The 13,954-nt window shown below is 46.3% G+C and overlaps 1 protein-coding gene across 2 annotated transcripts in view; it reads right to left on the reverse strand.

The window, feature by feature from the left end:
* Nucleotides 1–11,420: 11,420 nt before the first annotated feature.
* The window catches only part of LOC309553879 (uncharacterized protein C2orf42 homolog), an 80,024-nt gene continuing 77,490 nt past the window's right edge, over nucleotides 11,421–13,954 (reverse strand). For both annotated transcript variants that reach the window (XM_082255361.1, XM_082255360.1), the window contains exon 9: nucleotides 11,421–12,504. In XM_082255361.1, coding sequence (XP_082111487.1) covers nucleotides 12,293–12,504 — 212 coding nt within the window. In that variant the 3' untranslated portion in view covers nucleotides 11,421–12,292. The remainder of the gene's footprint in view (nucleotides 12,505–13,954) is intronic.

Genomic DNA, 13,954 nt, shown 5'->3' on the forward strand with positions numbered 1-13,954 from the left:
TTATACGGAGACTTGATTACACACAGGTGGATTCTATTTATCATCATTAGTCATTTAGGTCAACATTGGATTATTCAGAGATCCTCACTGAACTTCTGGAGAGAGTTTGCTGCACTGAAAGTAAAGGGGCTGAATAATTTTGCACGCCCAATTTTTCAGTTTTTTATTTGTTAACAAAATTTGAAATATCCAATAAATTTCGTTCCACTTCATGATTGTGTCCCACTTGTTGTTGATTCTCAGCCAACCAGCCAGCCACAGCAGGGTGCCAGCCACCAGCCATCCGACCCACAACAGGGTGCCAGGCTACCCACCTCACAACAGGGTTCCAGCAAGCCAGCAACCCACAACAGGCCAGGGTGACTGACACCAAGCCCGCCACCCACAACAGGGTGACACCAAGCCAGCCACCCACCACAGTGTTCCAGCAAGCCAGCCACCCACAACAGTGTTCCAGCAAGCCAGCCACCCTCCACAAATGGACCACCGATTGGAATCTGTAAAAAAAAAAAAGGGGTCACCCTTCATAGAGGACAGAGCCCCCTTAAAAGGGGGCCGTGAGCCATGGAGCAGACGTGTAGGCAGGGTACCCTCGCTAAAACAAGGCAGCTGCCCCACACAATGATGTCGGCAAGACTGTCAATAATGAAGCACCCCCACAGCGCCAAACGGTCCAAGGGAGGTGCCAAGCTGACCATATGGCCCAGCAGGCCGCGGCCTAAATTTTTGTTTGGGCCCAGCCACAATTGCACGGATTTTCAGCCCGGCAGATGCTCAAAGGAGGAGTGGGGGCTTCAGCTACACGCACTGGGGCCGTCCCCCAACAGCAGGCCCGACTCAGCCGTGGTCTAAATTTTTGAGGGCGCCCGGCCGCCAGGACACGAGCCCCAACGGAGTCGACCATCCAGATGCAGCGGAGGGGAAGGCGGATGCCCAAACGGGAGGCAGTGGCTTCAGCCATCGTCACAGGGGCAGCCTCACATAGGTTCCGACGAGTAGGCCGCAAAGCCACGGCTTCAATTTTTGGCCGGATCCGGCCGCGTAAGGCGCGTACTCGCGGATGGTAAAAACATCCGCTCCCCCAGCCCAACAACTGCCACAGGGAGCCCAGAGGACATCCCTGCCCTAGTCACGAACCCCCAGGATGGCAGGAAACCCTGCTCAACCCCCCCGTTGCACGCCAGGAAAACCCAGTCAGCAGATACTCCAACCAGCCCCCCTTAAGAGCATGTGGCAAAGCTAGCTCATTACCTCTCTCGGGGGGGGGGGGACGTCCACCTCAAACCCCTCCAGGGGTAGTGGGGGGACAGATACTTACCACACCAATAACAGGGTAGGTACCACTCCGGACAGGGCACCACTCCATCGTAATGTGGGTGCTGTCGGCCAGAAAGAAACGATGCGACTCAGACTGAAGCCAGTTCGTCTGCATCCTCGCAAGACGTTTAACTCGCAGGCAAGCCCCTGTCAAATGGGGCTATGTTGCGGCCAACCTAGCGCGAAGCCGCGGTCTGGGGAACTAACCACCTTATCTTTGTGGACCACCAGAGAGGGGATACGGCAAGATAACGCTACCAGCTCCAACACCCTGCGAGCAGAGGTGACAGCCACCAAAAAAGCTACCTTCTGGGACAGCGTAAGCAGGGGAATCTCCCAAATATTTTCAAAAGGAGGCTCCTGGAGAACTGAAAACACCAAATTCAAATGCCACGGCGGTAGAGGAGACCGCACCAGTGGAGTCAGATGTTGAACCACTTGAATAAAAAGGTACACATCAAGGAGCTGCGTGGCCAGGGGTTGCTAAAAGAAGACTGCAAAGGCCGACACCTGGTCCTTGATGGTACCTAAGGCCAATTTCTGCTCAACACCTCATTGAAGGAAGGTCAAAATCTGAGCCATTGAAAAAGAACAAAGGGTGAACACAGATTGACTCACACCACTTTCCACGTACGATGATAAATCTTCCTGGAGGTAGACTTCCTAGCCTTCGGCAGTGTTGGAATCAACGACCCAGGCAAACCTCTATTCTTCAGCACCTGGCTTTCAACAGCCAGGCCGTTGAAGCCAGTGACTGTAAAGCAGGATGGAAATCTGGCCCTTGGGACAGCAGATCCTCCCTGAGAGGCAGTCTCCAAGAGACGTCGGTGACCAATCGCACCAGGTCGGCATACCAAGACCGGCAAGGCCAGTCTGGAGCCACTAGAATGACCAGAATCCCTTCTGCCTGAACCCTGCACAGAAGTCGTGGCAGAAGATTGGGAGGACTCGAACAAATCAGTCAGCCAACCTTAGAATGCTGGTTACTTACTGAGCTACCAGGACACTTCTTATGCCCCCGTGGTGATTGACATAGACCATGGCCGTGGCATTGTTTGAATGAATTCGTACCGGACACCCCTGAAGACGATTGTCCAATCAGGGCCACTAGAATGATCGGAATTACTTCAGCCTTGATCCTGTGCAAAAGCTTGAGTGGAGGGAAGACGTAGATCAGACGATACTGGCCCCACAGCCCCATGAGCGCTTGTGGCACCCGCCAGAGGATCCCCCGACCTTGCCACAAACCTAGGTACATTTCTGTTGAGCCGAGACGCCAACAGATCTACCTTGGGGATGCCCCACCAGCGACATATCTGATGAAACATGTCTGGATGAAGGGACCACTTCCCTTGGTCCAACGCCTGCTGACGGAGTAAGTCTGCCTGCCAGTTTTCCACTCCTGGAATATGTATAGAACTGTGCAAATGGAACCACCTCAGAGGTAGACACCATGAGGCCGAGCACCCGCATGCAAGATTGGAGAGAGGACCACCTGCTGGACAGCAATAGATGAATTGCAGCATGCAACTTTTGGAGTTTGTCCAAAGGAAGGAACACTCTGGCTAGAGCTGAATCCAAAGTCAGACCCAGATAATCCAATTTCCTGGATAGAATCATAGCAGACTTCTAGTAATTTAGAAGCCAACCGAACTCCTTTAGGGTCTGTATAGTGATCTCCACGACGTCCATCAAGGCAACAGAGGATTTTGCTCTCAAGAAGAGGTCATCCAGGTAGCCCAGTGCCACAATCTCCTGCTGACGTACCAACGCCAGAACCAGGGCCAACACTTTTGTAAAGACCCGAGGAGCGGAGGCGAGACCAAAGGGTAACGCCAAAAACTGATATTGCCCCACTCCCACAGCAAAACAGAGGAAGCGTGGGTGTCGGGCGAATATTGGAATGTGCAGGTAAGCATTGTTGATGTCGATAGAGGCAAGAAAATACCCCAGGAAGGTCCACAGGCCCGAAAACCAGCAAAGATGACCCCCCACCCCAGGTATGGGTGGGGGCACACCTTCATGAAGGAGCCTTGCCCGCAGGTCTAGAGAATCCCGCTCTCTGCTTGCCAGTCCAGGGACGCTTGGAACCTCCAGAGGGGGCTTGAAAGGTTTTGAACCCTTGCCAGTGGACCCTGAGGGCCGAAAAAACTTTTTGTGAGCCGAGAAAGAAGGGCCGTGTCTGTGATGAGGTTATTTTCCCTTCCTATACTGTGGAAGAAAGATACACTTCCCCCCTTTGAGAGCTACCCTGTCATCCAGGGTAGCTCCAAACAGGTGGTTGCCTTGAAAGAGCTTTGTTAGAAGTCTGGTCTGCAGACCAATACTTAGGCCACAATAGACGCCTAAGCACCATTGCCGAAACAGATAGCTTAGAAATCAAGGGAGCCGCGTCCAGAGAGGCTTTACAGACAAACTACTGCCCCTGGACCAACTGGTCTGCCAACTCAGCAAAGGCAGGGGGAATCTGCTCACCTTCGACATTACGGTTAAAAAGTTTAGCCCACCCAGGTTTGCGAAATTAGGGCAATGACCAGGACCTGCCTTAGTACTTAACCAGCAATAGTGAACATATTGTGGGCCACAAACTCCGCATTCCTGTCAGCTGGCTCCTTCTTGAGACGTGACTCTTCAAAGGTGTACCTAACAGCAAAGCGTTTAGGAACCACAAAGGGGCGTTTTGGGCGCCCCCAATCTTTATAGACAAACTTGTCAAAAATAGGTGGGATAAAGAAACAGTTTTTGCCATGCGAGACAGCTTGTGGGTGCCAAAGGGGACAGCCACCTCTGCTACAGTCTCAGCTGCAGCCTCCATTTTTAACCACTTCTGGACCGGAAGTATTTGCCCCCTTAACCACTTCAGCCCCGGAAAATTTGGCTGCTCAAAGACCAGGCCCTATTTTGCGATTTGCACTGCTAACGGACAATTGCGCCGTCATGCGACATTGTACCTAAATTAAATTGACGCCTTTTCTTTCCCCACAAACAGAGCTTTCTTTTGGTGGTATTTGATCACCTGTGCAATTTTTATTTTTTGCGCTATAAACAAAAAAAGAGCGACAATTTTGAAAAAATAATATTTTTCACATTTTTTATATGAAATTCTCAAAAAAAAATATGAAAAAAAATCAAAATTTTAGGCCAATTTGTTTTCTGCTACATATTTTTGGTAAAGAAAAAAATGTCAATAAGCGTATTTTGCGTTTACTAACTACGGGAAAGATTTATGTCATTTTTATTGTTTTTTTTTTTTAACTAGTAATGGCGGCGATCTGCGATTTTTTTGCGGCACTGCGACATTGCGTGGACAGATTGGACCTGACTGACATTTTTGACACTTTTGGGGGTACCAGTGACATTACTACAGTAATCAGTGCTATAAATATACACTGTTACTGTAAAAATGACACTGGCAGGGAAGGGGTTAATTTTATTGGTGATCAAGGGGTTGTGTCCCTAGGGGTGTGATTCTGTTAGGGGGCGTGGCTAGTGAAGTAACCACAGAGACATGCAATCCTATATAGCAGGATCGCATAGCCTCTGTAAACTAATATCTCTGTGCAATCTAGTGCATGTATTGTGCACAATACACCAAAGTTGTGCAAATAAATGTGCAAATATTGCAATATAAACTGATACCTCTGTGCAACCTCATGCATAAATTGTGCAAAATAAGCTAAAATTTGTGCAAAGAAAATTATTAAATATTGCAATATAAAACAGTGTGTTCAGTCCATTCATAAATTATAACTATTAGTCCATATAGTAGTGTCCATCAGGTGCAGAAAAAGTGCTTCTGTGCTTCACTAATATACACGAATTGGGGTGCTCCCCCTGTGATTATCTATTTACCACAACTCGTTGGCATAAATGCTTTTTAAATAGAAATCCTGTGTTGTAATCACCGCCTTTTTCTCTTAGCCTGGAATCCACAATTATATGGGAGAGATCCTGTATGATACTCCTTCTTCAATTCCGAGTCACAATTGTAGCTAATGTTAAAGCAAATAGACCGCGGCACTGTGGTTCGCTGCTCCCGCAGTGTGTGCTTTACCCGCCGGATATGACGTCAGGGTACGCTCAGCCAATCGCTAGATGCGTTTCTCCATCCAATCACGGCGTCTTCCGTAGCTCGGAATATTTAATCATTTTCTTTGCACAAATTTTAGCTTATTTTGCACAACTTATGTATGAGGTTGCACAGAGGTATCAGTTTATATTGCAATATTTGCACATTTATTTGCCCAACCTTGGCGTATTTTGCACAATACATGCACTAGATATTAGTTTATTGAGAGCAGCGCTGCAATATTAGGTTTTTATCACTTTAAAGGCACTAGCACTTTAACTTGCAGCAAGCAGCCACTGATTATTTTGAAATTATTTAAATTATCATTAAATCAATACACGTATAAACACTTACCATAAGCGCGAGGTTATACCGTTATGCATAGCCTCTGTGCCTACTTCAGTGAGAATGATAGACAGCTGTATTTACATCAGCCGTCTCTCTTTCTCCCTCTCCTGTGGGAGATCGCGAGTGCCCGGCGGCCATCGGAGCCGCCGGTCCCACACGCTGGCTAGACAGGGAACGAGCAGGGGCGGGAGCGCGTCTCCGGCGGCGCGCGCCACCTACAGACTCTTTGGCAAGCGACGTAGTACTAAGTCACTTTGCCTGTAAGCGGCTGCGTGCCGCAGTAAATATACAGGAGGCGGTCGGCAAGTGGTTAATGACCAGGCCGTTTTTTGCAATTCGGCACTGCGTTACTATATCGGACAATTGCTCGGTCGTGCGACGCTGTACCTAAATAAAATGAATGTCCTTTTTTTCCCCACAAATAAAACTTTCTTTTGGTGGTATTTGATCACTACTGCGATTTTTTTGCACTATAAAACAAAAAAAGAGCGACAATTCTGAAAAAAAAAAAAAACAATATTTTTCACATTCTGCTATAGAACATTCCCAAAAAAATTTAAAAATCAAAATTTTCAACATTTTAGGCCAATTTGTTTTCTGGTACATATTTTTGGTAAAAAAATAAAATAATCACAATACACGTACTGTGATTGGTTTGCGCAAAAGTTATCGCATCTACTAACTACGGGAAAGATTTATGTCATTTTTTTATTGTTTTTTTACTATACTAGTAATGGCAGCGATATGCGATTTGTGGCGTGACTGCGACATTGCCGCGGACAGATCGGACCCCTAAACTGACATTTTTAGGAGGACCAGTGACATTACTACAGTAATCAGTGCTAAAAATATGCACTGTTACTGTAATAATGCCACTGGCAGGGAAGGGGTTAACAGTGGGGGATCAAGGGGTTAAATGTAAGCCTAGGGGAGTGTTTCTAACTGTATGGGGGTTGGGCTTTTGAAATGATCACAGAGACCTTTGATCCTATATTGAAGAATCACAGGCACTCTGATCATTCCAGAGAGTAGAACGGTGAGCTGTGTTTATAATAGCTGACCTTCCTCACTCAGCGGGGAGCGATCGCGGGTGTTCGGCGGCATTCGGAGCTACCAGCCCCATGCATCAGAGTTCCCGCTACCGAGTGGGGGCGGGAGCACGCGTTCAGCCCCCTAGCTGCAGGCAAGCGTCCAACGTAGAGCTTTGTCGGTTCGCGCAGGAGGGCAAGCCTGCCGCAGTAAATCTGCAGTGGGCGAACCTTAGGTGGGTAAAGTCTGCCGCACAGATGTAATCAGTAGCTCAACCAGTGCCTTCTCGTGTGCAGTTACAGGTATGGAGGAATCATCCTCACTATCTGATAGATCAGGGAGCATGGCTACAAACCCCCCAGGGTGGGCCACGTCTACGGCAGCCAAGCCAGATTCAGGATTTGACTAGACAGATTAGACAGGGGACGCTTTTTGCTAGCTTACTGCCCAAAGGCCACCTCCACCTATGACTAAGGACCCCAGGACCGCGGTCAGTGCATCAGTAGAGGGTTCCGCCCCTTATGGAACCTGCTGCCTCCAAGAGGGGGTCAGGTGGGGAAACATGCTCCTGAGACTCACATAAGGTAAAGCGGAACCCACCACAAAAAGTGTCTAGCGCAGCTATGGGACTCCCTCACTACAACTATATAACCACAGGGACACCTGAAAGCAGAGCACCCCACAACCTGCAGCAGAGAGAGGGAGGGACCCCACCAGACTCACCACGCCACCAAAGTAGCACCGGTCTGCACCAGAGATAGCCAGTATCTACGTGTGGCATCCGGGGGAAAAGGAAACCAAATAGTAAACACCAGGGGAAAAGGAGGAGCTCCCAAAGCCAAAATCACCGCCCAGAGGCTCCATTGTCAACACAGCCACTCCTAATGCACGCCGGACCAACCAAACATGGCTGCCGACAAATAGATGCACACTGGCCCCAAAGTAATGGCGCAGACCACGGCAAAATGACCGCCACGCGCGACATCCAGGAGGGATCCCTGGAGCCCAGGCAACAGCCACCATGGAGAGGGGGGGGGGATCCGGGCACAGGAACCCCCATTCATCGGCCAGCGCCCCCCCCCCACCAAGCCATGAAGTTCATCCGCCAGGGGCATGCCCATCCACCTCCCCCAACAGATACAATGTACTACACCATTCTCCGACCCACCGCGCTACCATGGAAGGTGGGGTACCACTAAACAAAAGGGGGTCTGGAGGAAACCCACAGGTCCAACTGTTCCAGAGAGGGGGGCCGTGTCCACCCCAAAACACATCCAGGGGGAGAGGGGCAGCTACTCACTATACCAGGAACCAGGCAGGCACCACTCTCAACAGAACATCTTCACCATCTAAATAAGGGACTGTCGGCCAGAAGGAACTCTGTGACTCTGGCCAAGACCCAGTAGTATGTAACCTCACGAGGCGTTTAACTCGCAGGCCAGCCCCCGTCCAGTGGGGCTATGTCGCAGCCAAACCAGCGTGTAGCTCTGGTCTGCGCACGCTCGCTGGCCAGACTGGGGGGAGCACTGGATCTAGCTATCCAGCCTGGCAGTTGATTGTAGATCGCACAGGAAAGAACCAGGAGAAAAAAATGCCAGGACCAGAGATCCCGGCAGGGTACTAGGCCCTTACTCCTGACTAAGCAGAAAAAAAACTGAAGGTCTATAGCAGAGAGGGGGGATGTATACAACCTAGGACTGCCCATAGGCATAGCGAAGTCTTTTTTCTGCCTAGTGTTCTACTCCTGTAGGGGGCAATATAGCTCTATGGTTCTGAATATTGAGAGCTGTATCCGTCAATCATTGAAAGTTTTTTAAAAATAAATAGCTTAAAGTGTGACGTGCATTTGTATTCGGCTCCCCTGAGTCTATACTTTGTAGAACCACCTTTCGTTGCAATTACAGCTGCAAGTTTTTTGGGTATGTCTCTACCAGCTTTGCACATCTAGAGAGTGACATTTTTGCCCATTTTTCTTTGCAAAATAGCTCAAGCTCTGTCAGATTTGATAGAGTGTGTCTGTGAATAGCAATTTTTAAGTCTTGCCACAGATTCTCAATTGGATTTAGGTATGGACTTTGACTGGGCCATGCTAACACATGAATATGCTTTGATCTAAACCATTCTATTGTAGCTCTGGCTGTACCTTTAGGGTCATTGTCCTGCTGGAAGGCGAACCTCTGTCTCAGTCTCAAGTCTTTTGCAGACTAACAGGTTTTCTTCTAAGATTACCCTGTATTTGGCTCCACCCATCTTCCCATCAACTCTGATCAGTTTCCCTGTCCCTGCTGAAGAAAAGCATCTGCACAACATGATGCTGCCACCACCATGTTTCATTGTGAAGATAGTGTGTTCAGGGTGATGATTTGGTTTCATCTGACCAGAGCACCTTTTTCCACGTTTGCTGTATCCCCCCACACGGCTTCTCGCAAACTACGCGGGACCTTCTTATGGTTTTCTTTCAACAATGGCTTTCTTCTTTCCACTCTTCCATAAAGGCCAGATTTGTGGAGTGCATGACTAATAGTTGTCCTCTGGCCAGATTCTCCCACCTGAGATGTGGATCTCTGCAACTCTGCTAGAGTTATCATGGTCGCACACCACCATAGAATCCAATAAAGAGAAGTTTCTTCATTCACATAAGTCGTACAGGTACAGCCCTGCTGTACCTTTCACCTGTATGACTTATGTGAATAAAGGAACTTCTCTTCATTGAATTCTGTGGTGGTGTGTGACCATTTTCTTCTCAGTTGCTTCTCCTGGTGGCAGGCTGAGGTTCAGCTCCTACCCTGGATTGTGTATTTTGATTTGCTTGAGCGGTGTCATCTCTTTTTAGAGTTAACATGGGCCTCTTGGCTGCTTCTCTGATTAATGCTTTCCTTGCCTGGCCTGTCAGTTTAGGTGAACGGCCATGTCTTGATAGGTTGGCAGTTTTGCCATACACTTTCCATTTTCGGATGATGGATTGAACAGTGCTCCGTGAGATGTTCAAAGCCTGGGATATTTTTTTTATAACCTAATCCTGCTTTAAACTCCTCCACAACTTTTTCCCTGTTCTGTCTGGTGTGTTCCTTGGCATCATGATGCGTTTTGTTCACTGAGGTTCTCTAACAAACCTCTGAGGGATTCACAGAACAGCTGTATTTATGCAGAGATTAACCACTTTACCACCGGAGGATTTTCCTGCTAAAAGACCAGGGGTTTTTTTGCGATTTTTTACTGCGTGACTTTAACGGACAATCGCACGGTCGTGCGACGCTGTACCTAAACGAATTTCACGTCCTTTTTTTCCCACAAACAGAGCTTTCTTTTGGTGGTATTTGATCACCTGTGTGATTTTTTGATCACGCGCTATAAACAAAAAAAGAGCGTAATTTTTGCAAAAACAACAATATTTTTCACTTTTTTTTATATGAAATTCCCCCCAAAAAAAATGTAAAAATCAAAATTTAAAATTTTCGGCCAATTTGTTTTACGCTACCTATGTTTGGTAAAAACAATCGCAAAAAGCGTATTTTGATTGGTTTGCGCAAAAGTTATCGCGTTTACTAACAAAGGGAAAGATTTTTGTCATTTTTGGTGTTTTTTTTTTTAACGAGTAATGGCGGCGATCTGCGATTTTTTTTGCGGTACTGCGACATTGCGGCGGACAGATCGGACCCTTGACTGACATTTTTGACACTTTTGGGGGTACCAGTGACATTACTGCAGTAATCAGTGCTATATATATGCACTGTTACTGCAAAAATGACACTGGCAGGGAAGGGGTTAACAGTATTGGACAGGGAGGGGTTAAGTGTGTCCTAGGGGCGTGATTCTAACTGTGCAGGGACAGGTCTACTAGTGTAAAAACAAAGATCAACAGTCTATGTAGAACTGTTTGATCTTCACTTTTACACAGGGAGAACTGACAGGCGGCTTGTTTACATAAGCCGCTCTGTCTTTCTCCCGCTGTACCGGCGATCGTAGTGTGACCGGCGGACATAGGGTCCGCCAGTCACACTCCCGCACTCCTCCGTGAACGAGCCGAGGCGGGCACGCGCCTCAGTGGGCGCGCGCCCGCCCGCTATTGGCTCTGGAAGGAGTGACAGGCGAGCGACGTAGACCTACGTCACTCTGCCTGGCCGGGGCCGACTGCCGCAGTAAATATACTGTGCGCAGTCGGCAAGCGGTTAAATTACACACCAGTGGACTCTATTTACTAATTAGGTGACTTCTGAAGGCAATTGGTTTCACTAGATTTTAGTTAGGGGTATCAGAGTAAAGGGGGCTAAATACAAATGCACGCCACACTATTCAGATATTTATTTGTAAAAAGTTTGGAAAACCATTTATCGTTGTCCTTCCACTCCACAAATTTGTGCCAATTTGTGTCGGTCTATCACATTAACTCACAATAAAATACATTTACGTTTTTGGTTGTAACATGACAAAATGTGGAAAATTTCAAGGGATATAAATACTTTTTCAAGGCACTGTATGGGAAAGAAATCAAAGCATGTATGAAAGGAGCAAAAGGGTTGGGGATAGGTGGAGTTCTGTAGTCCAGCAAGCAGGGATAACAACACTGAATATGCACTGTGTTGTCTACGCAAACCGGAAGGTAGGAGCACATTGGATTTCTGGCAGATGTACGGAAACAAGCAAGTACGGCAGAGATATACAGAATATGTTTTTGTTTTTATTTTGTCCTGCCATACATTTTAACGGTACCTACTTGTTGCAGAGCTTTGTTCTTGGTTCCCTCATGACACATTTATAAGATTAAAGGTGTTCAGAACCTTCACATGGGCTATACTAACTTTTATCCAATTAAGCTAACAGTTACAGCCATTCTATCAACATGATAAACTACATTTACTTACAAGATATCATAAAAGCATACATTTTTTTTAAAGGATAGGGGGAATGGCAGGTTAAAGAGTCTAAGAAGGCATAATTAAGAATTATATACAAAATGGATCACATGGCGTAAAGCAGCCATCAGATCATCTCTCATGATAAAAGGATATTGAAAGTCTCAATGAAATGGTCCCAAATGAATTACTTAATAGAGTTCAATAAGAATCACCTACTGCAGTCAATGTAGACGTACCATAGGAGAAATTGAGGGCCAGCCATGTACTTATGTAAATTAAGAAAATAAAAAAAATTGTTCAATGTAGAGAAATGTGCTTACTCTCATTCACATCTTTCAAACGTTTTACAGCTGATGAAAGCCCCTGTTCAAAGCATCCAAATTGTCCACATTAACATCACTTGGTGTTTTTTGCTTTACATATGAGGCAGGCTGGCTGGGTAGGACAAAGACACCTTCTTTACAAAGATCGACACAAATAAAATACAGTATAACATAGCAGCAAAAAAAATAAAAATAATAATAATCTACTTCACAAGAGACATCGCAATCCAAAAGTTCATCTCTAATATAGTCATCCTCTAGTAGTTAAATGATTGGATTAACAAGTTTTTGTTTGCCTGGGTCCATGGAATTCAGTTCACTGCTGTCTTTGTAAGACCCGACATTGAGAATCAGTCAAAGGTGATGGTAGTGAGTGGTGTAATCTCTAGTGTGTGTTCCAAAGTGTGTGACTGGGGTGGGTGGATATCTGGCAAGGGTCCGTTTCGATGGTGGCCATATTCAAACTTGATGCGAAGCTCGCCAATTTTGGAGAGAGGCAGGATGTCTGGGATCCATTCGATGGTGAATGGAGTTGGCTCCTTCTGGTCTGGGGAAGTGTTACCTGAAAAGAATAAGAAAAAAAAAAAAGGTGACTTCATCTACAATTGGTGATGTGAGTTCTGACAGATGCAGGCATGCTATGCCCTGGCATCTTAGCAATAGCATGCAATGTCAAGCTGCAGCTGCCAAAGCCGGCAGAATATTAGCATGCATAAGGAAGGGGATGTATTCCAGAGATTAAACTATAATCCTACCACTTTATAAAAACACTGGTCCGACCGCATCTGGAGTATTCTGTCCAGTTCTGGTCGCTAGTCCTGAGAAGGGATGTGTTGGAGCTGGAAAGAGTCCAGAGAAGGGCAACTAAACTGATTAGGGGATTGGAGGACCTTAATTACGAACAGTGCTTACAAGCGCTTGATTTATTCTCCCTGGAGAGGAGATGCCTGAGAGGGGACATGATAGCGATTTATAAATACCTCAACAGTGATCTCAACATAGAAAAAAAAAACTATTCAATCGCAAGGAATGCATGAGGACGCGAGGCCATACAATGCATTTAGAGGAGAAGCGTTTTAACCTAAGGCTACGCAGGGGGTTCTTTACATATATACCACATATACATACATAATCTTACAAAAGTGAGTACACCCCTCACATTTTTGTAAATATTTTATTATATCTTTTCATATGACAACACTGAAGAAACTACACTTTGCTACAATGCAAAGTAGTGAGTGTACAGCTTGTATAGCAGTGTAAATTTGCTGTCCCCTCAAAATAACTTAACACATGTCCAAAATGGGCCTAATTAGTAATTTTCCCTCCCAAGTGTCATGTGACTTGTTACTGTTGCAAGGTCTCAGGTGTGAATGGGGAGCAGGTGTGTTAAATTTGGTGTTATCGCTCTCACTCTCATACCACTCACTTGAAGTTCAACATGGCACCTTATGGCAAAGAACTCTCTTGAAGATCTGAAAAAAAGAATTGTTGCTCTACAAAAAGATGGTCAAGGCTATAAGATTGCCAAGACCCTGAAACTGAACTTCAGCACAGTGGCCAAGACTATACAGCGGTTTAACATTACAGGTTCCACTCAGAACAGGCCACGCCATGGTCGACCAAATCAGTTGAGTGCACGTGCTAAAGTGTCATATCCAGAGGTTGTCTTTGGGCAATAGACGTATGAGTGCTGCCAGCATTGCTGCAGAGGTTGAAGGGGTGGGGGTGTCAGCCTGTCAGTGCTCAGACCATACACCACACACTGCATCAAATTGGTCTACATGGCTGTCGCAAGAAGGAAGCCTCTTTTTTTTTCAAATCAATTTTTATTGAACAGTTTTATCAAGCTACAATCCACAATGGTACATAGTACAAAACAGTTGTCGATATTGTAAGTATTGCTATGAGTAGCATAACGAGATTTATACTAAAGAAGCAGAAGTGTTTATTCCATGTGGAGTGAAAAAGGAAACCTCATAAATGTGTACACCAATAGTACACCAATAGTT

Source organism: Pelophylax lessonae (assembly GCF_965119305.1).
Source record: "Pelophylax lessonae genome assembly, chromosome: 4".
In the NCBI taxonomy this organism is placed as follows: domain Eukaryota; kingdom Metazoa; phylum Chordata; class Amphibia; order Anura; family Ranidae; genus Pelophylax; species Pelophylax lessonae.